General features: G+C 43.6%; 1 protein-coding gene across 2 annotated transcripts; it reads left to right on the top strand.

Moving 5' to 3' along the window:
* The first annotated feature begins 584 nt into the window (after window positions 1–584).
* Window positions 585–27687, top strand: LOC132229379 (immunoglobulin kappa light chain-like). Of its 2 annotated transcripts, XM_059686047.1 has the most exons (4): window positions 585–633; window positions 834–1121; window positions 24165–24212; window positions 27277–27687. In XM_059686047.1, exons 1-4 carry the CDS (start codon window positions 585–587, stop codon window positions 27597–27599), a joined length of 708 nt encoding a protein of 235 aa, XP_059542030.1. In that variant the 3' UTR covers window positions 27600–27687. The 2 variants fall into 2 exon arrangements, 1 of the variants encoding a protein (XP_059542030.1); XR_009451672.1 differs by lacking the exons at window positions 585–633; window positions 834–1121; window positions 24165–24212 and adding an exon at window positions 20742–21226 and having other exon boundaries at window positions 27277–27370.

Genomic DNA, 27687 nt, shown 5'->3' with positions numbered 1-27687 from the left:
GAGCTGGTCCTGCTCATCCATGCCGTGTGGTCACCCTGCACCCACACTGCTGGGCCTGAGTGTTGCTCTTCACTAATCCTAACACAGAGCGAGGTGACTCAAGGACCCAGGGAAATCACTGAGCATCCAATGAAAGGAATATGTGGAAGATAAAGTTCTGATCAATAGCTCACTCACCAGACAGTTGTTCACCAAGAGGCATGTGGGAGTAGAATGAGACATGGGACCACAGGTCCCCCATTTCTTTCTAACAGGCCTGTGCCAAATCAATCTGGCTGAGTCTAGGCCATTTGTGAGAGAAAGAACAGAGATTAAATTCTGTGATCACAGGAGAAAAATCCTTCCCTCAGGCTGAGCCCACAGCCCTTTCTGACATGACCAACTGGGCATGGGTTGCTCAGGTGTAGAGAAGAGGATGCAGATGGTCTTTGCAGCTGGAAGCACAGCCCAGCTCTCTCCTCCCCAGCTGCTTTGCATGTTCTTCCCAAACCCCCCACCCCACCCCCACCCTGCGCCGTGCAGGCCCATATCAGGGCCCTGGCAGTGCTCTGAGGAGATCTGCCTCTGTCAGGACACAGCGGACCATGGACACTCCTGCTCAGATCCTCTGCCTCCTGCTGCTCTGGCTCCCAGGTGAGAGGACACGCATGGTTCTCTAGTTCAGTGAAAACTTTGTCAATATTGGGTCCTGTGATGACACCTTTACTCAGTATGCACAATAATGAAAGCTCCATGTAGATTGACAATTCTCTCTGCCAGGAAGACAGTGAATATGATGTAGACTAGAGTCTAGACCACACAGCTGACTGTCGTGTTTTTATTTCCAATCCCAGGTACCACTGGAGAAATTGCTATGACGCAGTCTCCAGCTTCCCTGTCTTTGTCTCCAGGAGAAAGCGCCACCTTCACCTGCAGGGCCAGTCAGAGTGTTAGTAACTACCTAGCCTGGTACCAGCAGAAGCCTGGGCAGGTTCCCAAGCTCCTTATATATGGTGCATCCAACAGGGCCACCGGCATCCCAGCCAGGTTTACTGGCAGTGGGTCTGGGACAGACTTTGCTCTCACCATCAGCAGCCTGGAAGCGGAGGACGCGGCAGTGTACTGCTGTCAGCAAGGCTACAGTGGGTACCACAGTGGTTCTGTTCCCAACATAAAGCCCAGCTGTCCCAGCTGCCTTCACCCTCTGTCACCCTGGGAACAGCTGTGATCTGGAAGCACAGAGACAGTTCCTTCACAGTTTCCTCTGTTCTCTCTAGTGCCTCAGGAGGAGGTTGAGGGAGCTGAGTCCTACTTCAGTCTGGTCTTGGGGGAGAAGCTAGGTCTCTGAGAACACCTTTCCCTCAAGTGTCAGATATTAAGGAGGCCTGGAGAGCACCATGCTCCTAGCCATAAATGTTACCAGGAGGAAATTGAGGCTCAGAAAGTCACACATATCCCGACTATATAAGAGAAATCTGGTTGCTCAGATTTTTGAACTGAGTAAGTGACAGCTTCATCTGTGAATGTGCAGACACTGATAAAATAGTTCCATAAATTTTTTCTGTCTTTCCTCAGATTAAATTTTTTCTCAATGACAGGAGTAAAGTCTCTTCCAAAATCATGGCCCTGAAATTGAGATCTCAGTCCCTCCTTTCCTGTGTTCTCAGCACAACACTCTCCTCTCAGCTGTCAGAGCTGGGAAAATTGTACAAGAGCCCAGAGCTCCATGAATGTGGGACTCTCAGGGACACTCAGGTTTGTGTGTTCATTCCTTGCACCTGGTATTCAAGCTGCACGGTTTGTATTTCTTCTTCTGTTCCCTACCCAGAATCCTGCTGTTTGTGGGACACTGGCTGAACAAGACTGGGTTCTGTTCTGTTCTTATGGACAAGGTGCGAGGTCCCAGATGGCAGTTTTGGGGCTGATGGGCAATGCATCCTGCCAGCTCTTTTCCTCTTGTCTTTTTCCTGGGCAAAATGCTCCTACATAACTCTTGCCAATGCATGTTTTCTGTTTCCTTTATAGACCACAGGCACTTGCTCCTCCATGGCCCAACCATGCCTGTGGGTGGAAGCCTCCAGGTATTGCCTCAGTTCTTCCCTTGGGAGAGATTGAGAAATGTCAAGCAGGACGGAAATGCTACCAGGTCTCTTCTCTGGGATTAGCTACTCTGTATTCTTAGTCTTCATTTTAAAATCAGGTGCTAATTGTGTCTTCTACAGGAAATTAAATTTCCACTCACTTTACTTTTTTTTTACTTTAATGGAATACTTTACCTTCATTTTGAGGACCCGAGGAGTTTTGTAGGATGAAAGACAATGTATAGCATAGGGCAGTGGTTATGAAGCTCTGAAGTCAGAATTTTCTCTAATCTTGGCTCCTTACTTATAAGACACTAGAGGCCCAGTGCACAAAATTTGTGCACAGGAAGGGAGGTCCCTCAGCCCGGTCTGCAACCTCTCCAATTCGGGATCCCTCTCACAATCCAGGACCGCTGGCTCCTAAATGCTTGCCTGCCTGCCTGCCTGATCGCCCTTAACCATCTCTGCCTGCTGGCCTGATCACCCCTAACTGCCTCTGCCTGCCAGCCTGATCGCTCCCTAACTGCCCTCCCTGCTGGCCTGATTGCCCCCTAACTGCTCCCTGCCAGCCTGATCTCCCCCTAACTGACCTCCCCTGCTGGCCTGATCGCCCCTGACAGTAACTGCCCTCCCCTGCTTGCCTGACTACCCCTAACCACCTCTGCCTCAGCCCCTGCCACTGTGGCTTTGTCCGGAAGGACATCCGGAAGGACATCCGGAAGATGTCTGGTCTAATTAGCATAGTACCCTTTTATTAGTATAGATGTAACTTTGTGCAAACTTGAAATTTTGTGCCTCATTTTCTGTATTTGTACAATCTATACTAATAAAAGCCTAGGTGGCCCTTGCACCCTCGTGCCCTCACATCATCACAAGATGGCCGTCCTCATGTCATCACACTATGACCACCACAAGATGGCCACCACAGATGGCCGCCACAAGATGGCTGGCAGGGGAGGGCAGTTAGGGCTGATCAGGCCGGCAGGGTAGGGCAGTTGGGGGTGAACAGGCTGGCATGGGAGGGAAGTTGTGGGCAATTGGGCCGGCAGGGAAGCTGTTAGGAGTCAATCAGGCCAACAGGGGAGTGGTTAGGGGGCAATCAGGCTGGCAAGCAGAAGCGGTTAGGGCCAATCAGGCAGGCAGGTGAGTGGTTAGGAGCCAGCAGTCCCAGATTCTGAGAGAGATGTCCGACTGCCAGTTTGACATCCCCCAAGGGGTCCCAGTTTGTAGAGGGTGCAGGCTGGGCTGAGGAACACCCCCCCCCCAGTGCATGAATTTCATGCACCAGGCCTCTAGTAGAAATAATAAAAGTGGTTTGTTCAGACTTGTGCACTGAATAAAAACATCATTGAAGGGAATTCAAGAAGACTCTAATAAATGAAAAAGGGATCACTGTTCATGTATTAGAAGATATAATATTGTTAAATAGTAATTCTTCCCAAAGTGATTTACAGATTCCCAGGTCCTATGTTATAGATATTCCTAGGTGGTCCCTTCAATAGCTGCACCTAAGCTCAGGCTGCTCAGGATCTGCACCCAGAATGTGCCTTCTCCACTCTGAGGAGACACTCTCTGCTGGAGGACATGGGCCAGGTGTGTGGAGTCGGGGAGGGAAGCCAATGCTTCTCTGTGCTGGGTATTGACTGCCTTCAATGTCTAATTGTTTCAGTGTGCTCTTATAAAATATATCTTTTTTGTATTGTGTGCAGGTATTTTTACTTGCTGTACTAGTAAATGACATATTTTTAGATACATAATGATTCTTATTACTTTCTATGAGAACTCAGTTTTAAAATCCAACATTATTTATATTGGTGCAACTTCTCATTGCTGCCTATTATCACAGGGTCAGGAATAGGCACCTTTAGCCTGTTTTTCTGGTAACAGATATCTGAGTGCTCTCCAGCTCCCTGCCTTTGGAAATGATAATGCCACTTCCTTTTTGAATAATCCTCAATGGGCCTCTATGAGATTTCGTGTTTGTTTTATTGGTTGGTTGTGTAAAAAATTGCATGGTACTTAACTAAAAGTTCACAGGTAAATATTTAGGATGGAATCTTCCAGGAGACAATGCTGTGGAGTTATATATATATATATATATATATATATATATATATATATATATATATATATATGATTGGAGAATGCTATTACAGGAGGGGGTGAACAGGGTAACTATTTTGTTATTGTTTTTGTTTTTAAAGATTTTTAGAGAGAGAGGAAATGAGAGGGAGAGAGAGAGAAATATTGATATGAGAGTAAAACATCGATTGACTGTGTCCTGCAGGTCCCCTACCAGGGATCAAATCTGCAACCTGGGCATGTGCCCTGACCAGGAATGGAATCAGCAACCTTTTGTTGTACAGGACCCAAGGATAACAGATCATACAGTTCCACCAACAAGACAGTCCTTCCAAGTCATGATCACACACCGGTTTTCAATTTTGTGGACCCCCAACTAACAATCTCTGGCATACAGACAAAGCTATAACTAAACCCACCTGCTTCAGTCCTTCCTCATTCAGTGAATATAGTCCAGATTAGAGACTCACAGAGGCCTGCTCCCGCCTGGACATAATGGAGGTTATCCTAACACCCCTTAAAAACTCTTATGATTTTTGTCCAGTGTGCAGCACCAAACTTAGATGTGGTTAGTTTTGTTGTCCAGGCCATAGCATAGCTTGTAAACATGCAAGAGACAGAGATTCTTGTTTGAAATGAGGAATATTGTTCCTTCAGTCTACAAGTAACAGTAAAATGTCAAGGCCTTTTTCTAATCAAGAAAAAGGTTTTATATTTTCTGAATATTTTAGGGCAAGGAATTATGAGATAAGCACCCAGGCAGAATAAACTTAAAATTTTAAAGTTAAGTTTCACAGTAAATAAAAATGCTCTCTGAAATTCAAGCATTTTTAAAGATTACTTTTTTAAACAACATTTTCAAAAAATGATATATAGTAAAGAAACATTTTTAGTCATTTTCCCACAATTTGAGTTTTCATACAGAATGACTGGGAATGCAATTTTTAATTTGATACTTTTTCAAATTTTTAGTTATTTATCTTTATTGTTGAAACTATTTCAGATGTCCCTTTTTTCCCCATTGACCCCCTCCACCCTGCACTGCTCCTCCTTAATTTAATGTTTTTAATTAATAGTTTGTTAAATTCATTTTAAGATTGTTACGGTCAAAGGTGACTCTGAGTGGGGGGAGTGAAAGGATTGAGAAAAGACAGACATGAGAATGAAAGCTGGGTCTCAGTGGGATGCTGCTCCCTGATGAGGCAACAGCGCCAGTGCCCACAAGCCGTGTCTTTATTTTATAGCAGATGCCATGAGGCAAAGTAGGGGCGTGATCAAGTTGTTTACAGCATTCTCGTGAGTCTCAACTTCACTCAACTACATGCACCCGAACTCTAGCACAAGGCACATGGGGCCACGTGTTTGGACCATAGGTTCAAGCTTACAACCACAGCCGTTGGCCTATGATTGTGCTGGGAGGGCCCTGCCCTCCAGCTGAGACTGGCACGTGGCAATGAGAGGACCCTGTCCTTTCATTAGTCTGAGGCTTGAACCTGGCCAAAACACTGTAGTTGCGCCCCACAAAGAAGTATAATATTGTCTCTTTTTTTTTTTTTCATTTTCAGCTGCTCATCTTTCTGGGTTCACTCACTAGAAGGACTAATTGGGAGGGCTGGAATTTTTAAGGCTAAGATTCGGGTTTGTATTGACTAGCATCATAAGGAAAGATCAATTTAAAGAACACACCAAAGGGTAAGTGAAATGGTAACTAGTGAAACATGAACATGGGTGCTCTGCTCTTACCTCCTCACCAGAGTTTGCATTGGCAACCCAGAGTCTCACAAAGGAGTTCAGAGTTTAAATTTTAACACCATTTTTACACAATATTTCTTCCAACCTTGTTACAGAATCTTATTCTTGGAGGATTTTATGTGGAACCCTACCTAGAATTGTATTTGTTAGTTTGATTTCTGTTAATTCAGCATGAATTTGAGTTTAAATTCCCAAGATTTAGTAGAACTACAAACTCCATTATTTTCCTTTCTCCAGGATTTTGGTTGCAGGATAGTGACTTTTATTTGTGAAGTGATTTGAAGTTGTCACAATTCTCACACACACACAAAATCAGGCTGATGCATGAACAATGATAGGGTTATAACCCAATTTTAGTGAAGGAGGGTTGGTAGGTGCTCCTGAGGAGCTGTGACCCAGCAACTGATTCCACAGTGACTACCCAAACAAAGGCCCTGGAACCTGTCAGTCATGGATTCAGACCTACTCCAAGACATAAGAACAGTGGTCCCAGTCCTTACTGCTCACATACAGAATCTCCATTTGAACTGTAGACTCAGCAGCTGCTGATGCCTCACATACAAGCGTGATACAGAGGTTCTCCCAAGGGATCAAGATACCAGAACCCCTGTCAGGAACTGACTGTACATGATGAACAAAACAGTATAGGAAGAGTTTGGCTATGCACCAATAAGAAAAATATATATATACTAGAGGCCCGGTGCATGAAAATTCGTGCACTCGGGGGCAGGGCAGGGGTCCCTCAGCCCAGCATCCTCTTGCAGTCTGGGACCCCTTGGGGGATGTCTGCCTGCCTGCTTAGGCCCACTCCCCATGGGCAACAGTCAGACATTCCTCTTGCAGTCCAGGATCCCTCACTCCTTACCACCCATCTGCTTGTTGCTCCTTAGCACTGCCTCAGAGGCGGGAGAGGCTCCTGCCACCATCTCTGTGCTCGGCCGGCTTCTGGCTGAGCAGTGATCACACTGACCACCAGGGGGCAGCTCTGTGTTGAGTGTCTGCCCCATGGTGGTCAGGGCACATCACAGTGATGGGTCGTTCTGCCATCCGGTCGATTTGTATATTACCCTTTTATTATATAGGATATAACAAAACATTATAAAATAAAATATTTTATAATGTTTCATTCCATCCCATCCTTTCAGCAAGTTTGAATAGTATGGGATATATCTATATATCATACATAGATATATTCCACATTCTGTGAAAGATACTACAAAAAGAATATGGCATCTGTTGCCCAGCCAGTGTGGTTCAGTGGTTGAGCATCAACCAATAAACCAGGAGGTCACGGTTCGATTCCCAGTCAGGAGCACATGCCTGGAAGCACATGCTCTATCCACAGGGCAGGAGGCAGCCAAACAATGATTCTCATCACTGATGTTTCTATCTCTCTCTCCCTCACCCTTCCTCTCTGAGATATGATTCAACCTCTGAAAAACCAACCCAAACTTTACAATTTCATAGACTTAGCCACTACCCCATATGGATGAAAAGAAAAATAGATGGATAGAGATAGATGTGAACACACACAACACACTCCTGAACCTCACAATGTATGAACATGCTTTGTAACAGTTAAAAGGTCCTCCAAATTTAAGCTTGTATGAAACCAAACGCATTTTCTGGGTAACTAAGAAATCTAGTTTCTGGCTATTACAGCTTCTGTTCTCTGCACAAATTGGTCCTAATCTACTTTACCAATCCCATCTCCTCAGAATTTCCTGAATTCACTCAGTTGATTTAGCCACAATCCCTCAGATATTCTCACCCTCACACCCCTTTCACTCAGCTCTCAACAGAATGCTTTCTCCCTTCCCTGCCACCCATGCTCCTTCTCCCCAGCTCTTGTGACCAGATTGAGCTCCTCTCCCCAAAGCCTTCCTGTCCACCCCACTCTGGTAGTTCTTTTATTACGACATTTATGTCTTAAAACTCATCATTATAATTTATTTTTTATGAACTCTGCAGTCAATTGACATGTTTCCTAAGGTTACATAAACAAAGACAATGACTTTGCTTTTAGCAACTCCCAGTCAAAAAGGGGAGAGAAAACTCTACCAAAAATCACAGTTGCATCAGATGGTATCATACATAAAGGAATGTACATCTCCTCCTTCATTTGGAAACAGGGTGTCCCACTTGCACACTTCTTCCCTTTAACTCTGGCAGCACTCAGCCTCTCTCCCATCCCCCTCTGCAAGGGTTGGCTCCTGAGCCCCTCGCCCCCAGTCCTTCTGCACCTTGCACCACAGGGTGAAGTTGGCCGGACTGTGAGGGCATCTTGCCGACCTAGGGTACCAACAGCAGCAAGAGGCACGTGCCTTCTTCCTTTTCTGGAAGCAGTTATTGGAGATTGTTTTGGCCAGCTGTTTGGGGCTTTTTATATTAATTTAAAAAAGAGCTCAGGGAACCAGAGAAATAAGAGGAAAACCAACACTTTGACTACAGCATCAAAGCACTTAGAAATGGAAGCGATCAGAAAGACACAGTAGGAAGGGAGGGTTCCTGATGCCCGGTGCAAACCACAGCTCTTTATGCTGAATCTGTGAGGCAGGTTGGGAGCTGGGGCAGCTCCCTGTTGCCTTCTGACTAGGACTTAAAGGATAGAGGGGCATCTCAATCCCCAAATAGCACTCCAAGCCTTTTGGGCTTATGTCTGAAATTGCTCAACTAAAAATGTACTCCTGCCCTGACTGGTTTGTCTCAGTGGGTAGAGCGTTGGCCTGCAGACTGAAAGGTCCCAGGTTTGATTCTGGTCAAGGGAATGTACCTTGGTTGCGGGCACATCCCTAGTGGGAGGTGTGCAGGAGGCAGCTGATCGATGTTTCTCTCTCATCGATGTTTCTAACTCTCTATCCCTCTCCCTTCCTCTCTGTAAAAAATCAATAAAATATATTTTTAAAAAATAAAATAAAATAAATATGTACTTCTTTCAGTTAAGCTATCCCCACTTTAAAGGCTCACTTGCCTTGGTCTGGTAGTACACTGATCCTCAGCCATTATGAGCAACTTATTATCTTCTACACTAAATTATAGAGGAATATGCAAATTGGTCAGGATGCCCTCACGCAATGACTGAACAGCAGGCTGCATAAGGCAACCAGACTGGCAGGAGGGGCAGTGAGGGGCGACCAAATGACCAAACAGCAGGCTGCGTGGGGCAACCAGGCCACTGGGGGGGTGTGTGGCAAGAGTTGGGGGCAACCAGACTGGCAGGGTGGGGCAGTTGGGGGCAACCAGGCCAGCAGGGGGGGGAAGTTGGGGGTGAACAGACAGGCAGGGGAGTCAGTGAGGGTCAACCAGGCTGGAAGGGGGGCAGTTGTGGGTGACCAGGCAGGCAGGGGTAAAGTTAGGGGTGACCAGGATGGCAGGCAAGTGAGCAGTTAGGAGCGAGCAGTCCCAGATTGTGAGAGGTATGTCCAATTGCCAGTTTAGGCCTGATCCCTGGCAGTCGGACATCTCCCGAGGGGTCCCAGATTGGAGAGGGTGCAGGCTGGGCTGAGAGGACCCCCCTCCCTGCATGAATTTTGTGCACTGGGCCTCTAGTAGACTCATAGGATACTTGGAGAAGGCAGACCCTGGACACTGTTATAGGCTGAATTACATCCCCCTCAAATTCACATGCCAAAGCTCTAATCTCCCCTGCCATGACTGTATTGGATACAGGGCTTTAAAAGAGGCGTTTAAGTTAAAGTGAGCCCATTAGTGTGGCCCTATTCCAGCCTGACCGTTGTTCTCACAAGAAGAGGAGATCAGGGCACAGACAGCAGGGATGTGTGCACACAGAGAAAGGCCATGGCATCTCTAGAAGGTGGTCATCTGCAAGCCCAGAAGAGAGGCCTTGAGAGAACCCAAATCTGGTGGCACCCAGATCTCAGACTTGCACCAGTCACTGTTTTTTTGTTATAGCAGCCTGAGCAAACCAACACGGAAACCCCTGGAAAACCTCCAGTATAAATCCATGGTTTTCGTGTACATACAGATAGGCAGATAGATACAGAAATACTGATGTGTGTATATGTGTGGATTAGTAGGCATTCATATTTTCCCAATTCCAACTGCTGAGAGGTTGAGAAGCAATGACACCCAGTAATGATAAACACACTTAGTGCTCAGGTCTTGTTGCTAATCATCCTTTGCCAATACAAGAAACCAGGGCTCCTTGTAAATTGGCTGATTTCAAGATAACAGCAGGAAAAATACAAGATGATCCTAAAGCACCTCGTGGTGCCAGGAAATAAGGAAACCAAACCAATGGAGGCTTGTAGAAAGACCACAGGAGCCAACTGAAGGAGATCCTAACGCCAGTGCTGGAGTGACTAGGGATATATGATAGATAGTGATAACACTGAGTTCTCACACATACACAAAGAAACATGTCACAAGTGAAAGAAATGGAAGAAAGTAAACTACTGGATATAGAGTTCAAAACCACAGTTATAAGGTTACTCAAGAATTTTCTAGAAACATCCGAGGAACTTAGTGAGACTTTCAAGGATCTTAGTGAGAATGCCAAAAAAATGGAAAAGGACCAATCAGAAATTAAGCCTACACTGACTGAAATAAAAAATAATATACAGGGATTCAACAGTAGACTAGAGCAGTGGTCGGCAAACTGCGGCTTGTGAGCCACATGCGGCTCTTTGGCCCCTTGAGTGTGGCTCTTCCATAAAATACCACATGCAGGTGCGCACATACAATGCAATTGAAACTTCATGGCTCATGCGCAGAAGTCAGTATTTTGTGGAAGAGCCACACTCAAGGGGCCAAAGAGCCGCATGTGGCTCACAAGCTGCAGTTTGCGAACAACTGGACTAGAGGGTCCCAGAATCAAATCAATGGTTTGAAATATAAGGAAGCAAAAAACACTGAACCAGAAGAGCAAAAAGAAAATTTAATCCAAAAATATGAAGATAGTATAAGGAGCCTCTGGGACAACTTCAAGCATACCAACATCCGAATTATGGGGTGCCAGAAGAAGAGAAAGAGCAAGATACTGAAAACCCATTAGAAGAAATAATGACAGAAAACTTCCCCTACTTGGTGAAAGAAATAGACTTACAAGTCCAGGAAGCACAGAGAACCTGAAACAAGAGGAATCCAAAAAGAACCACACCAAACACATTATAATTAAAATGCCAAGAGCAAAAGACAAAGAGAGAATCTTAAAAGCAGCAAGAGAAAACAGTGCTCGCTTCGGCAGCACATATACTAAAAGCAGCAAGAGAAAACAGTTAGTTACCTATAAGGGAGTACCCATATGACTGTCAGCTGATTTCTCAACAGAAACTATGCAGGCTGGAAGGGAGTGGCAAGAAATATTCAAAGTGATGAATAGTAAGAACCTACAACCAAGATTACTCTACCCAGCAAAGATATCATTTAGAATTGAAGGTCATATGAAGAGCTTCACAGACAAGAAAAAGCTAAAGCAGTTCATCACCACCAAACCAGTATTATATGAAATGCTGAAGGGTACTCTTTAAGAAGAGGAAGAAGAAGAAAAAGGTAAAGATAAAAAAAAATATGAACAACAAAGTGACAACAAATACATACCTATCAACAAGTAAATCTAAAAATCAAATGAATGAAAAATCAGATGAACAGAATAAACTGTCCTGTTTATTGAAGTGGAATAGAATCAGGAGCATGGAAATGGAACAGACTGAAGATTCTAAGAGGGAAGGGAGTATGGAGGGTGCGGGAAGAGATTAGACAAAGATCTTACATGCATGTATGCATTACCTATGGACATAGACAATAGGGTGGTGAGGGCCTGGGGTGGGGTGAGAACTGGGTAGAGGGGAGATACGGGGGGAAAAAAGAGGGACATCTGTAATAATATCAACAATAAAGATTAATTTTTTAAAGAAGATACAAAACTGGATAATGTCCTTCAGAGCAAAAGAAAATAAAACCCAATAAGCATCAGGGTTATCTTCTACGTCAAAAATTATTTTCATGATATCATCTTTTTCTAGGTTAATATACAACTTTTTGGAATCTAATTTTTAACCAGTGGTAAATAGAAATCAAACAGCACCTCTGAAGACGTGGTGGAATAGGTAAACTCTGTGCTTGCCTCTTCCCACAACCACATCATAATTACAACAAAATTTAGAACAACCATCATTGAGAACCACCTGAAGACAAGCTGAACATAAGTCCTATAACTAAGGATATAAAGAAGAAGCCACATCAAGACTGATGACATGTGGGGGGGGGGAGGGGGAAGGGAGGGGAAGATGAGATGTGGAATGGGCAGATCCCACATTCACAGTGTGGTGATTAAGGAAGAATTGGGAGGGATATCTCAGCTGTGGAGGTCTCCCTGAGGAGTGAGGGATCTTATCCCCACACAGGGCTCTCTAGCCTGGAGCCACCAGTGCAGGAAAGAGGAGTCCCAACAACATCTGACTGTGAAAACCAGTGGGGATTACATCCAAGAAAGACAACGAGCTGCTAGAGACTGAGACGTGCTCCTCTTAAACGACTGGCAAGCAAACTCACTTGATCACAAACTCACTCGCTCTAAGCTCCAGCTCAGGGTCATCAGCTCAACAAGTGCCAGGGACACATGAGGAAGAAATAAATCGACTGACTTCAGGGCAAGGGCTGGAGGGACAGGGTGAGGGCAACTCCCTCTTGGGATAGAAGTGCTAGAAGATACCATTGTTTTTTGTTGTTGTTGAGCTCTTCTCCAACCCAGCTGGCATGGTGGCAAAATCTGAGCTCTATTAACCTGACTAACACTGTTCACCCTGCCCGGAGACCCCCCACACCACCTAAATCTCTCACTCAGTGGAAGCCCCTTCCAGCAGCTCTTCCACACAAGCAGCTTGCCTCAGTTTTCTTCCGGATTTCCCCAAAATCTCTCAAAGGTGCAGAAACCCCAAACAAGCTGTGCCAGCCTCAGTGAGCCTTGTAGCTCTTACTAAGTGGTCTCAAGCCCAACACAACAGTGATGGTCTGTTTGCATTGAAAATCCCATCAGGTGGCCCCAAGCCTGACATAAGTGGCAGTCAGCCTTGGCCTGGCACATAGTTTCAACTAGTGGCTACAAACTTGGTACCAGTGGCAACTGGTCTCAGCTCACATTGTGTTGCCTACTAAAATATTCCAAGCCTGGAAAAAGTGGCAGCTGGCCTCATTTCACAGTATAGCCCTTCCCAAGAGCCTCCAAGCACAACACAAGCAGCAATCAAATGAAAATCACTTTGTAACTCTTACGAAGGGGCCTCAGATGCAGAGTTCAAAACCCTGGTTATAAGGATGCTCAATAAACCTAGGGGAAGACTAGATGAACTCAGTGAGACCTTCAAAAAAGAGGCAGAAAACATAAAAATGGAGTTAGAAAACATAAAAAGAATCAGTCAGAAATGAAGAATACAAGTCCTTGCCAGTTTGGCTCAGAGGATAGAGTGTCGACATGCAGACTGAAGGGTCCTGGGTTTGATTCTGGTCAGAGGCACATATCTCGGTTGCAGACTCTGGGCAACCAATCGATGTTTATCTCTGTCTCTCCCTCTCCCTTCCATTCTCTCTAAAAAGCAATGGAAAAAATGTCCTCGGGTGAGGATTTAAAAAAAAAAAAAAGAATACAGTGTCTGAAATGAATAATGCATTAGATAGAATCAACAATGGATTAGATGAAACAGAAGATCAAGTCGGTGATCTGGAAAACACTCAATTCGAACAGGAAAAATTAAAAAATAATTAAAAAATGAGGATAGTTTAAGGGAAATCTGGGACAACCTCAGGTATACCAACATTAACATCATAAAGGTACCAGAGAGGAGAGAGAAAGAATGGAATTGCAAACCTATTTGAGGAAATAATGACTGAAAACTTCCTTAACCTGGTGAAGGAAATAGACAAACATCTCAAGGAAGCACAGAGTTCCAAACAAGTCAGAGAAGCCCATACCAAGACACATCATAATTAACATGCCAAAGGTTAAAGACAGAAAGAGAATCTTAAAAGCAACAAGAGATAAGAGTTAATTATATACAAGAGAGCTCCCATAAAACTATCAGATGATTTCTCAACAGAAACTTTGTAAGCCAGAAGGGATTGGCACAAAATATTCAAAATGTGTGTGTGTGTGTGTGTGTGTGTGTGTGTGTGTGTCCTTATTGTTAGATTGCATGCCAGTGTTTTGTTTTGTTTTGTTTTGTTTTGTTTTGCTTTGCTTTGTTTCTAATAGGGTGGGCAACTGCCTTCCTCCCCAGGCAAAAACTGACTAGATACAAAGGTTTGCCTGAGAAAGATGTCCTCCACAGCATGAGGGAATGACTCAGCACAGGAAACCAGGTATCTGTCTTCTGATCTCTAGCCCCAGAGCCCCCAAACCTGCCTTCTGCTCACACAGGTCCAGTTCGCTCTCCCCTCCCTCTGCTGGAGCCCATTGGCCCTTTAAGAGGGTTCCTGCATTTCCAGACATCTCTCCCTGGAAGACAGCAACCCTGCTGCTTTTCACACCCAGATGTTATGTGGGCACCTTTCTCAGTTCTGGTGCTCTGGGCTGGAGAGCCCAGCTTGGGGTTTAGACCCCAGGGTTCTTAGTGGCTACCCTCCACAGCTGAGAGAGCCCTCAGGGACTTCAGCAGCTGTCTGTGGGAGCCCAGCCAGCCCTTTTGTGCCTCTGTACTTCCTACCACTCTCTATGTGGTCTCCACTTTCTGTCCTTGGTTATTAGGCTTCTCTACAGCTAATCTTCAGTTGATTATTCAGGATGGTTTTTCTGTATCTTAGTTGTTATTCCAATTTGGTCCTGGGAGCATGCAAGGTTGGTTCAATGTACGCAAATCAATTGATGTGATACACCATTTAAACAAGATGAAGGATAAAAATTATATAGTCATATCAATAGATGCAGAAAAAAGCTTTTCACAAAATCTAACATTTATTTATGATTGCAAGGTGGGTATAGAGGCAGTATACCTTAACATAATAAAAGGCATATATGCCAGACCCACATTAACATCATACTCAATGGAGAAAAGCAATATATGTTTCCTTTAAATCAAGAATAAGACAAGGAGGTCCACTTTCACCACTTTTATTCAACATAGTAATGAAATTCCTAACCACAGCAATGAGACAAGAAAAAGAAAAAAAAAAGGCATCGAAATTGGAAAGGAAGAAATAAAACTGTTGTTATTTTCAGATGATATGATACTATATAGAGAGAACTATAAATATATTAGAACTTATGCATGAATTCAGTCAAGTAGCAGGATACAAAATTAATATTGAAAAAAAGGTTGCATTCTTTATACACCAACTAGAGGCCTGGTGCACTGTGGCCCAGCCAACTGGCCAGCCTCCCACAGCCCCTCCTCCTGGCCGGCCGACCCCACCCCTGATCAGGCCAGTTGGCCAGCTGCAGTGCCCGTCATAGTGACAGGTCATTCCGGTCATTCTGGTCGCTTGGCTTTTATATACATACTAGGGGCCCGGTGCACAAAATTCGTGCACTGAGGGGATCCCTCAGCCTAGCCTGCCCCCTCTCACATACTGGTAGCCCTCAGGGGATGTCCTACTGACGGCTTAGGCCCGCTCCCTGCTCCCCTTGGGGAGTGGGCCTAAGCTGCAGTCTGGCCTCCCTTTGTGGGAGGCGACAGGGCTGATCAGGGGAAGGCACCAGCCCCATCACCCTGCTGCTGCAGCCACTGCCAGTCACCGCAGCCACCAAGGTTTTTTCATCACACAGACTCCAGTCCTTTCGCCATGAAAAAATGACAACTTTCCTTGGGCATTTTCAAGATGTGTCTTTCATAGGATATGACATTTCTTTATTATTATTTTTTATCCTCACCTGAGGATATGTTTCCATTGATTTTTAGAGAATGTGGAAGAGGAAGGGAAAGACAGAGAGAAACATCAAAGAGAGAGGAACACTTTGATCGGTTGCCTCCTGCATGAGCCCTGACCTATGCCCCGGCCAGGGAGGAGCCTGCAACCTAGGTACATGCCCTTGGTCAGAACTGAACCCAGACCCTGCGGTCGGCAGGCTGGGGCATTATCCACTGAGCCAAACTGGCTAGGGCAGGATATGACATTTCTTAGCCCTCCAGCAGTGGACCTTCATTTTTTTCGCCAGGAGTGTGGTAGAAAAACCCTAGATGACCTTTTTGGATTCTTATTACCCAAGTTACTAAGAATATTACCAGTGGCATACAGGGAGCTTAGCCAATGAGCGGTCAGAAAAGGTGTTTCCTCTGTAGTTCACACCGATCCCGGCTCAGCCTCCAGCCCAGGCTTGACGCCTCGGCCAGAGGCATGATCCCCATCACCCTCTGATTGCTGGATTGGCCCCTTGCCCAGACCTGACAGCTCTGGCCCAAGCATCAGGCCTGGGCAGGGGACCTCCAGACCCCTCAGATCACCAGCTCGGCCCCCACCCAGGCCTGATGCCTTGGCCAGAGGCATTGACCCCCATCTCCCCCCAATGGCCGGCTCCATTCCCTGCCCAGGCCTAATGCCTCTGGCCGAGGCTTTAGGCTTGGGCAGGAGCCCCCCGCAGCTCCAACGGCCGGTTCTGCCCTGCCCCGGAGCCCCCTGGCTCAGGCCCTTCCTACTCTGTGCAGGGCCCACACGAGTCCTACCTCAGAGTGACCTGGGTGCTGATGATGTTGCCGGGAACCAGGCCACTGGGCGCCTATGTATGCAAATTAACCACCATCTTTGTTGGGTTAATTTGCATACTCATCCAATTGGCTGGTGAGCATAGCAGAGTGACACCAATTTGCATGTTTCTCTTTTATTAGTGTAGATATAGATAGCACACTATCAGAAAGAGAAGTTGAGAAAACAATCCCATTTGCAATGGGATAAAAAAAGAATAAAATACCTAGGAATAAATTTAAACAAGAGGGTAAAATGCCTGTACTTAGAAAACTATAAAACATTGAAGAAAGAAAATGAAGAATATACAAATAAACGGAAGGGTATATCATGTTCATTGATAGAAATTAACATCATGAGATTGTCCATGCTATCCCAAATAATCTACATATTCACTCCAACCCCTATCAAAATACCAATGGTGTTTTCACAGAGCTACAACAAATAATTCCAAAATTTATATGGAGCCACAAAGACCTCAAATATCCAAAGGAATATTGAGAAAGAAGAACAAATTTAGAAGTATCATGCTACCTTATATCAAACTATACTACAAGCCCATAGTATTCAAAACAGCATGGTACTGGCACACACAAAAAAGAAACAGAACAATGGAACAGAACAGAGTGCCCAGAAATAAAACCACACCTATATGGAAAATTAATCTGTGACAAAGGAGGCAAGATATACAATGGGATAAAGACAGTTTCTTCAATAAATTATGTTGGGAAACCTGGACAGACACATGTAAAAGAATGAAACTGGATCATTTTCTTACACCATATATAAGAATAACTCAAAATGGAATGAAGACTTAAATGTAGGACCCTACACCATAAAACTTGTGGAATCAAATACAGGCAGTAAACTCTTCAGCGTTGCTCTTAGTGATATTTTCTTGGGATATGTTTCATCAGGCAAGGAAAAGAAAAGAAAAATAAATAAATGGGACTACAATAACTAAAAAGTTTTTGTACAGTAAAAGAAACCATCAACTAAATGAAAAAATATCCTATTAAATAGAAGAAGACATTTGCCAATAATATATCAAATAATAGCTGGTATTCAAAATATACATGGAACTCAAACAACTTAATGTCAAAAAACAAAACAAAAACCCACAAACAATCCAATTTTTAAAAAAGTAGACTCAGGACCTGAGTAGCTATTTCTTTAAAAAGGACATTCAGATGGTCAACAGACATATGAAACATCAGGGAAATACAAATTAAAACCACAATGAGATACCAGCTCACACCTGTTAGAATGGCTACCTTCAATAAGTCAAGAAACAACAAGTGTTGGTGAGAATGTGGAGAAAAGGGAATCCTCTTGCCCTATTAATGGGATTGTAAACCGGTGCCGCCACTATAGAAAACAATGTGGAAGTACCTCAAAAGTTAAAAATAAAACAACCATATGCCCTAGCAAATTCAAAACACTAATTCAAAAAGATATATGCACCCTTATGTTCATTACAGCATTATTTACAATATGGTACATATATATAATGAAATATTACTCAACCATAAAAAAGAATGAAATCTTGCCATCTGTGACAACATGGATGTATCTACAATGTATTATTCTAGGTGAAATAAGTCAGATGGAGAAAGACAAAGACAATATGATTTCATTTTTTTGTGGAATCCTATATAATAAAACCCTAATATGCAAATTGACCGAACAGCAGAACAACCAGCCGGACCACCGGTTGTTATGACGTGCACTCACCACCAGGGAGCAGATGATCAATGCAGTAGCTCCCACATGGGGAGTGCCGCTCAGCCAGAAGCCAGGCTCATGGCTAGCGAGTGCAGTGGCGGTGGTGGGAGCCTCTCCCACCTCCGCTGCAGGCGGACAGTATGGAGCGAGGGGTCCCAGACTACAAGAGCCCCAGACTGTGAGAGGAATGTCTGACTGCCAGCTTAGGCCCGATTCCCAGGGGAATCGGGCCTAAGCTGGCAGGCAGACATCCCCTGAGAAGTTCCAGACTGCGAGAGGGCACAGGCCAGGATGAGGGACCTCTCCCCCTCAGTGCACCAGGCTTCAAATAAATAAATAAATAAATAAATAAAATCAGAAACAAACACATAGAACACAGAGAACAAGCTGATGATTGCCAGATAGAAGGGGGTTAAGGGGACAGTTGAAATGATAAAAAGGGATTAAGAAGTACAAAGATTCTCTCCTTGACCAAGCCCTACTCAATTGCCTCTGAACCTTCTCTTTACTAGGCTCTGACTTTTGAACCTCTGTGTTCATCTCTGCATTGTACAATTTTAGCAAGAATCTTGCTAAGTAAGTTTAACAAGAATTCCCCATCCTTGGTCATCCTGGATACCTAATTGGGTTTGCTATGCTCCACCATGCCCAGGGGATGGCTGATCACTCTGGCCTGCCTTCAGCAAGAATCCTGTGAGGTCAGCTTACCAGAATCTCCCCTGCCCCCTGATGTTTCTTCTTATTTATCCATCCACTGACCCCCACCTTGCTCCTTGCCTATAAATCCCCATTTTCTCTTGTATTTGAAGTCTAGCCCAACCTGTTTCCCCTACTGCATAACCCTATTTCAGTGGTCCTTATACCTTTGGTGAAGGTCCTGAATAAATTCTGCCTTACCACTTTTAAAAAGTATCATGAATAATTTTTTCTTCAATAATATGTGTCTTTGCAAGGCTTTAATAATTTAACATACATTACACTCTGTGACTATTTGAACTTGGTCCCTCCATCTTATTTTGTATTTCTATTTATCATGCTTTCTTGATTTTTAATTTCTTTTTCCTAAATTCCTAGGTAGGTTTAGTTTTATTTGTCTATTTTTTTTCCTTCTATTGGCTTGGGAGATTTTCATGTCATTGTTATTGAGCTGAATGCCTGTTAATCTGATCCATTTTTACTTCCATCACTACTCACATGGCCTGCAGGTTGCATGCCATGTTCAGGGGAGGGGCCCCTGTGGGACTTGACTGGCCACTGCCTGCCAAGCCCACTCCCAGTCCCAGAACCTGATAACTCAGAGTCCAGTTTCTCCATCAATTCAAATCTTTGTGGTTTTCCTCAAAGGAAAACAATTCTGCTAATTGACTCTTTGTGATTCTCCATCAATGAAATAAATTTATTCTCATTTTTTATGTTTCATCTGTCATTGCAAAGGGAATTTTGAGAGTGGTAGATAGAGGTATTATAGTCAACTTAAAAGTCCAAATTATTCCTGTTTCAATCTGTTGGTTTTCTGGTTCACTTTGTTTGTTTGGTTTCCTGTCCTCTTCCTCTTCCTCTTCTGTCCTCTTCCTCTTCTCCCCTCTTGGGGGAGGAACGCCAGGTCTCAGCCACGATTATGAGGACACTTTGGAGGGGCGGGAGAAGGATGGATAACCTGAGCTACTTCTTTCCCCTTAATGTGTGAGCGATGGGAATGCAGGGAATGCCAGAGACCCAATGTAGAACACAAATAAGCCAATTAAAGAAGGATCCAGGTTAAGAGAGTGGGTAAAACATATCCATTCAATCACACACATCCTTGTTTAATACAAAAACAAAAATACTTAAGATACAAAAAAAATTTTTTTTAAAATAAAGTCACAATGACAGGGAAGACAGGTCAGGAGGTAACAGCAGCAAAACATTAGGTCAAGTGGTAACCAACTTAAGTGATCTAGGAAGCTAAACAGCAAAGCTAGTGGGAATAGAAAGCAGAAAGATCAGAATCCTTCTTAGATGGGATCAAGATGTACACATTAAAGGCATGAGGCAGGGATCAGCAGTTGGCAGGAAAGGCCCAGAGCCCAGGCCCTTACCCAAGATGAGTAAGGGCGGGGGGGGGGGGGGGGTAGCAAGGTGCTCAGTGTTGAGCCCTGAGCCAGCAGGGAGCAGAGTAGAGTGTCCATGTGGACCTGAGGATTGTGACAATAGAAAGAGCAAAAGTGTGAAGAACCAAGCCTGAATTCATGCTTTTCATAAATGCACTCAGAGCTAGCCCAGTCACAGCAGTCGTCATGATGGCAGGGTGACAGAGGACATAGGGCTGGATGCCAAATAGACAAGGTGGGCAGGGAGCTCTAGGGTAGTAAGCTCAAGTGGCTTATCACTGTGTAAAAGCAGCCAGAAACCACAACCCTCAATATGTAAATCTCTGGGGCTGAGTCTCTCCAGGGTAATAAGCAGCACACAGTCCTGCCTTCTCCCTTTCACTCCTGGAAGTCAAAAATGCCTGCAGTCTTCAGACCCTCTTGGAAACAACCCTTTCCTGAGTGAGACTGGCACCTTGGGTCAAGTGTAAGGCACATGCATTTGCACAAGGTTGGGCAAAGGACTTTGCTCCTCTCAGGATGTCTTTCCTCAGAGACAACACAGCTCCAATGCAGGAAGAAAGCAGTGATTTCTCAAGGAACCTCCTCTCTCCCTCTTGGCTGACAGGCCCAGGGACTGAGGACAGATGTCAGTTTGTGGCACTCCAGCCAGAAGGCCAGCAATTGATCAGGTTCCAAGCACCATTGGATGTGGGTTTAAGAATTTCCTCCTCACCTTGTGGAATATCACCTCATATCAAGCACAGATACCAGAACATCATGAGCCTACGGAGTCAAGCTAAAGTACAATTGCCTACCTAGGTTGCTACCATGATTGATAAGCTGGAAAGAAGCTGAACCACAGACTTCAAAATGGACTATCAGATACACATATTCCAGAGCCAGGTAAGACAGGGTTGATGTACTGAGGAAAGGCAGTGTTTCTTGGATTTAATGTACAAGAGTGATGGGAATAGAAAACTGGGGTAGCTATCCAACAGACTCATCAGTGAAGCTGCTTGTCATTTGGCCCCCAGAAAAGTTAGATTCTTAAAATAAATTCTTAACTGCTTATGGGGTGGAGAAGTGAGGGGAGAGAATATATATGAGAGAGCATCTTATTTATATTCATTTGAGCACACGCATCTACTCATTTCTAACCTCAAGATTCTCTAAGGCAGTGGTCGGCAAACTCATTAGTCAACAGAGCCAAATATCAATAGTACAATGATTGAAATTTCTTTTGAGAGCCAAATTTTTTAAACTTAAACTATATAGGTAGGTACATTGTTATTAACTTAGTTAGGGTACTCCTAAGGCTTAGGAAGAGCCACACTCAAGAGGTCAAAGAGCCGCATGTGGCTCGCGAGCCGCAGTTTGCTGACCACGGGTCAAAGGAGTTTCTTGTTCCTTCCCCTGCCCTAGCATTTTCTGCCTGCCATGCAGACTGCTTCTATTGGGGCATTTTACTCTCAGGGTCAGTTAAGTACATGAGCTCCAATTTCAAATCCCAGCTCTGTCACTCACTGGAATGAGCAGATTACTTATACTCTCTGCATTCAAGTTTCTTCATCTACAAAATAGGGGATAATATTAACTTCTATTACCTAGATTTAGGGGGATAATTAAATGTGCCGATCCATGTGCAATGTAAGTGCTAGATAACTGTCAGCTATTGTGACTGGTATTACGTGTATCTCTGAAGAAGAGAGCACATTCTCTATCCTCTCTAAGATCCATGGTGACTATGTCCCAGTCAACTCTGTTGCACAGTTAATTTCCACTTGCCACTTCCTCTCTTCTCTCTACCTCCAACTTGATTCATTTCTTTCCTCATCTCCTGATTTTGCTTTTGAAGGCAATCAGCAAAGTGCCCAGTGAAAATCAAGGTAACCTATCCCCAATCTTCAGAAGTACAGTTATAATTTTTCTTGTAAAACTTAGTCTTGCAATGGTCAGTATCAGTCTTTGGCCTTTTATAATTCATCAGCTCTAATCTATTATTGATTTTCAGTTATTTGTTGTATGTTGTTGTTGTTTTCATTAAGTCTTCAAATATTTGTTCAAGTGAAGATTCTGGACTGGGCCTTCCAAACACAAGACAAATAAAACATCAAACAGCTTACAATCCAGTAGGATAGGAAGCATCTGATAGCAAGTAAGAGCAATTAGGTGTTCCAGGCCCAATGACCTGCATCTGCACTTTGCAAATTTAGGTCACCTGCCATGAGTAAGAGAAAAGGTATCTCTTGAGTTGAGTCTTAGAAAAAAAATTAGTTGTTCATAAGCTAACCCAGGTGAACAAAGGTGTTTCCAAGCAGAGGGAGTGTTTTGTAAAAGCTGGAGGCCATAGAAGAACTGTAAGGAGTTGAGGATGGTGGAAGCAATGTATGCTGATGTGGGGATGGTAGGTTAAGAGAGAAAAAAGATAGCAACAAGTAAAGATAGACTCAAAATGATGTCTTCAGCATCTTTGATGGGGTTACCATGGAAACACTAAGTTGTTCCATGGTTCCCTGGCAGCTTCAAAGACAGCATGCAACTGGTTTAGCTCAATGAGATGTGGTGGGTACCCCTCTGAGCTTTCTACTTGTCCTATGACAATAGATGATCAGGCAAGTAAAGTCTACTTTTGTACTCTATTGATCTTTGTGTTATTGTTTTTTTTCCACATCATATATAGCTTCATTCCAACATACGTTTCAAAGTAAGACGTAGGCCTTGGTTTAATGTACATTAGTCTACCTTTTTGAAACAACATTGTGGCCAATGAGAGGTTGAAATATGAAGACATCCTTTAATTATTATTAGTTGAGAGAAGCTAAAGAATTCCATAATTGCATTGAATAAGGTCTATCATTTGCAAAAGTTCCCAACCCCAGGAGAAGGTATAAAGAATTGTGATTTTTAAAATTTGTTTGTTTTCTTTGTAATTTCATTCAATCTAATTACCCCCTGCTCCCCCCCCAAAAAAAATGAATGGATAAAACAGTAGTCCAGATGCAGTACACTGCAAAATAAAGGAACCATCAGGCCATACACTTAAACATATGGTCTCCTAGGATTTTAGATGTCATCTAAGAAAACAAACATTCCTGGTCAGAGCTTCACCTGCTTGAAAGGGAGTCACTTGTCAGCAGCTGACCCAGGACCCTGTGAGCCTTGGGTTAGTATGGTATTTGAACAGGACACAATGGAGAGCTGTGACTGTGCTGGCCGTCTGCCCAGGGACAGAACTGGAAATCGAACTTGAGCAAAATCCAGATTTCCTTCTCAGTTGTCTGTGTCTGTGGTCCCTGCATCTGTGAAGCTGAGTCTGAAGCCAGACTCTGACATCCTGCAAAGACCAAGATCAAATCTGTAAACAAACCTGAGAATTGATTGCACGTTTTATCTGAAAAACAAGAAGGGTGAGAATTTGTCCTCGTGATAGTTTCAGAAACATACTATGGAGCAAACCATACATTCTGAACAGAGATGTATGTACTCAGTCATCAGGAGTCTGCATAGGAGTCTGTGTAGGAGGGAAGCTAAGGGGATTCTTTGTTTTACACTGTCAGCCAGGGTACCAGGCTGGAGATCAAACTAAGTATTTTTTTTTCCAACTAATTTTTCTGTCTCTGTCTAATTAACTTGCTTTTTTGTTTCTTGTGTGTGCTTTCATTCATTAGATATCAAGGACAAATCATTTTGTTCCCAGGTTAGGTACATAGGAGATAAAATTGTTCCAGGAGAGACTAGATGATGACAACATTTTAAGATTTCCAAGTCAAAATAACTTAGTTGGGGAAAGAGGCTTTCTGCCCTTATGGGGCAGGTTTTTGTAAAGGTGGGAGTGAGGCAGAATCACTGTGGTACACTTTCGGCCAAGGGACCACGCTGGAAATCAAACGTAAGTACATTTTTGCTTATTTGTGAGGTTATTATATGGTGCAAGTTGTATTATTTGTGAAAGTTTGTGGCATTTTAGTTAAACGAGCCATTCCTGGTGAAGAACAAGTAAACAGCAGAAAGTAGCCACCTTTTCAAGCTGAGCAAACAGACATGTTTTTGAGTTTGTGAGGAGAATGGGAAAACATAGCCTGATATTTCTCTGAACTAGCCTTTCAGAAGGAGGTTTTGATGAGGGAATGTGAGAGCCCTCACTGGCTCACTTTCAGCCCGGAGATCATGCTGGAGGTCAAACAGATGTGTGCCTTGCTGGTTGGTCCTTCTTCTTATAGGGTTGTGTAATTTGGAGATTTTTATGTTTGAGATATGAGTTGAGATCAATTCTAAAACAAATGGGATTCTTCTGAAAATCAATTCATCTCATGGAAAAGCAAAGCGCTAGTTCATTGATGTGGCATCTAAGTTGCCAGATTCTCTCTCTGTCAGTGTAATGACGTTAACAGCAAAAGGAGGGGAAAGTAAGCTAATACTGTTAAAGTTTAAAACTATTTTGCCAAAGGACATGTCTGGACATAAAACGTAGGTAATTTTTGTTCACTGTCTTCTGAAATTTGGGTCTAAATGCTAGTATTGACTTTTAGAAGCTTGAGTATGAGTTTTGTGGATCTGGGTAAATAAGGGTATTTCAAGTTAAACTCAGCTCCAAAAACAGATTTGCAGATAAAAAGATTAATTTAATCTAAATCAAATTACTCAAATGGGGGGAAAAATAATGTAGATGAAAAGAAAAGCCTTGTAGTTTTAAAGAGCAAAAGTGAATTAATATTTATTGAACTTTGCCAAATATTCTATCAATTTTTGGTTTTTATGTATGACACAGAGAAGTAAAGAAATGTATTTCTTAGTTATTTTTCTATTCTCTCCGGCAAATATTTGATAAGATAACAATAAAGTCAACAAGGTGTGCTGGTGATTGATAGGAAATTAGAGAAGTACGTATCTGCCATGTACAAGATGAAGCTCAGAGTCAGTAGCAATGTCATCTTTAGCCTGAAATGAGGAATAAACTCAATATTCAGAAAGTCTACAAGATTTTATATCTTCACAGATATCTCCTTTTTTAAAATCTAATTTCTATATTAAATTAAACTTGAAATGATCTCTTATCATAAATGTGAAATGATGGTTATCCCCAAAAGCTAATTATTTCAATATCTGATTATCAAATAATACTTCTGATGTATTATTTGGAGTCAGAAAGTTCAATTCCAAGAAAGGAAATATATATAACTTACAGGGTAAAATTCCCAACAGCAAAAATGTAACTTAAAAAATATTTTAACTTAAGGCTATCTGGACTCTCAGGTTTTGCTCAATTAACTTTTATTGAGTTCACATTAAGTAACATTAAGATATAGTAACTGATTAAAAATAAGATAAATTTGTGACATTTTATTTTTCAAAAAATTAATAGCTTGGGTAATATTATATTTCAGTTGTATAAAATACTTAATATATAAATGTCATTAATAAAAACAATATAAATATATTTTTCAATATCTTCATTCTGTGACAGAAAATTTTTAATCTGAGTATTTTAATTTCATACCCTCTAAAGTAGTCCTGTAGTTTCTTGAGTTGTTTATTTCAGCTGACTGCAATAGTGATATTTAAGAACCTATTCTAGCCTAGCTGGCGTGGCTCAATGGTTGAGCATCAGGAGGTCACAGTTCAATTCCCAGTCAGGGCACATACCTGGGTTGTGGGCTCAATCCCTAGTGTGGGGCATGTGGGCGTGCAGGGGGCAGCCAATCAATGATTCTCTCTCATCATTGATGTTTCTCTCTCTCTCTCTTCCTCTCTGAAATCATTATATATATATATATATATATATATATATATATATATATATATGAAACTATTCTTGGTCTACAGCAATTTAACAGGACTATTTCAGGGCTATTTTAAAACTCAAAATTATTTAAAACTATTTAAGAATTGTAAATTATTTTATGGCCTTTGAAAAACTCTTTTAATGAGTTTTAAATGCCATTTAAAACTAATAAGATATCTTGCAAGATTTTCCATATCAAATATGTTAATTATTTAATATGTTAATGCAAGATGAAAAGTTAAAGCTATCAAGGATTCACCCAGATAGGAGTATCTTCATAGAATATTTCCCCTCCTTTCTTTCTAGAATTCAGATTATTTTGCTGCCAAGGTTATTTTATAAATTCTTTTAAATATTAGCAATGAAGTTTAAGAGAGAAGAAAATATCAAAACATAAGAAGTTCAGTATCTAGCACTGAACTGTTTGGTTAACATGAAGGTTAGCTTTATCGGAGTTCTCCCAGCAAAGCATTCTGCTGCGTGAACTCTTGCTCCCTACCCGGGGGCTTGAATGCCCACAGAGGGGGCGGTCCAGGAAGCCCCTGGCAGCTGCTCACAGCCCGAGTGAAGCTAACCAGCTCTCCTAGGGCCTAGGCAGGAGGCCAAAGTGACCGTTGACCTTTCTGGCCGGGCTCAACACTGACCGCCCATGTGGTGACAGCCGCAGGCCAGGGCCCCGGTCTCCTCCGAGGCTCGCTCGTGTGAGGACGGGAAGCTGCTGGCTGAGCACAGAGGGCCAAGGGCTGACCCCACGCTGCAGGGTGGTGGGCAGGGGCAGCCTGATGTCGCGCGCGGCGCTGGGCGGGGCCTGAGCAAATGACCTCCGTCTAAAGGTCCTCGGGTCTGAGTTCTGCGGGGCCAGGTGACGCGCGCGGCCTTTGTTTCTTGGCCTGAAGCTCCAGTCAGTTATGCAGGCGGCTGGGAGCACAGTTGAAGGAGAGAAAGGCGAGGTCAGAAAAGCATTAAAAAGTTTCAAAATGGCTACAAAGGGTTCAAACAACCATTTCTTAAGGGGCTGGGGAAGCTAGGACATGGGAGGTATGCTTCCCGGCCTCGTCGCTGCAGTGGGTCCGCCCGCTGGCCCCTCGGGCTCGGGGTCACCCACAACAAAGCAGCCAAGTGGGGAGCGTCCTCGTTACTTCAACACCATGCTCTGTGCTTCCTTCCTCAGGGGCTGTGGCTAAGCCCTCCGTCTTCATCTTCCCACCGTCCTCGGAGCAGCTCAAGACCGGCAGTGCCTCTGTGGTGTGCTTGCTGAGCGGCTTCTACCCGCGGGCCGTCAGTGTCAGGTGGACGGTGGACGGTGTTGTCCACACCGAGGGCATCCAGACCAGTGCCCCCGAGCTGGACAGCAAGGACAGCACCTACAGCCTCAGCAGCACCTTGACGCTGTCCGGTTCCGAGTACGCACGCCATGCTGTCTACGCCTGCGAGGTCACCCACCAGGCCCTGCCTGCTGCCCTCGTCAAGAGCTTCAGTTCCACAGAGTGTTAGAGAGGGGCCTGCGGGTCCTTCACGCTCTCCTCAGGCCCTTCCCACAGGAGACCCCCTATTGCGGTACTAGCCTCGCTTCCCACCTCAC

The sequence above is a fragment of the Myotis daubentonii genome, chromosome 3, assembly GCF_963259705.1.
Source record: "Myotis daubentonii chromosome 3, mMyoDau2.1, whole genome shotgun sequence".
Lineage (NCBI taxonomy): Eukaryota > Metazoa > Chordata > Mammalia > Chiroptera > Vespertilionidae > Myotis > Myotis daubentonii.
The sequence above is the reverse complement of the archived record's forward strand: the minus strand, read 5'-3'. Positions and strand labels throughout refer to the sequence as shown.

Bases quoted from the DNA above. Each gene is read 5' to 3' on its own strand.
- LOC132229379 (XM_059686047.1), top strand. From the start codon at position 585: ATGGACACTCCTGCTCAGATCCTCTGCCTCCTGCTGCTCTGGCTCCCA. The intron at 1,122-24,164 runs GTGGGTACCACA...GGAGTGAGGCAG, and splicing joins CTGCTGTCAGCAAGGCTACA to AATCACTGTGGTACACTTTC. The intron at 24,213-27,276 runs GTAAGTACATTT...TTCCTTCCTCAG, and splicing joins GACCACGCTGGAAATCAAAC to GGGCTGTGGCTAAGCCCTCC.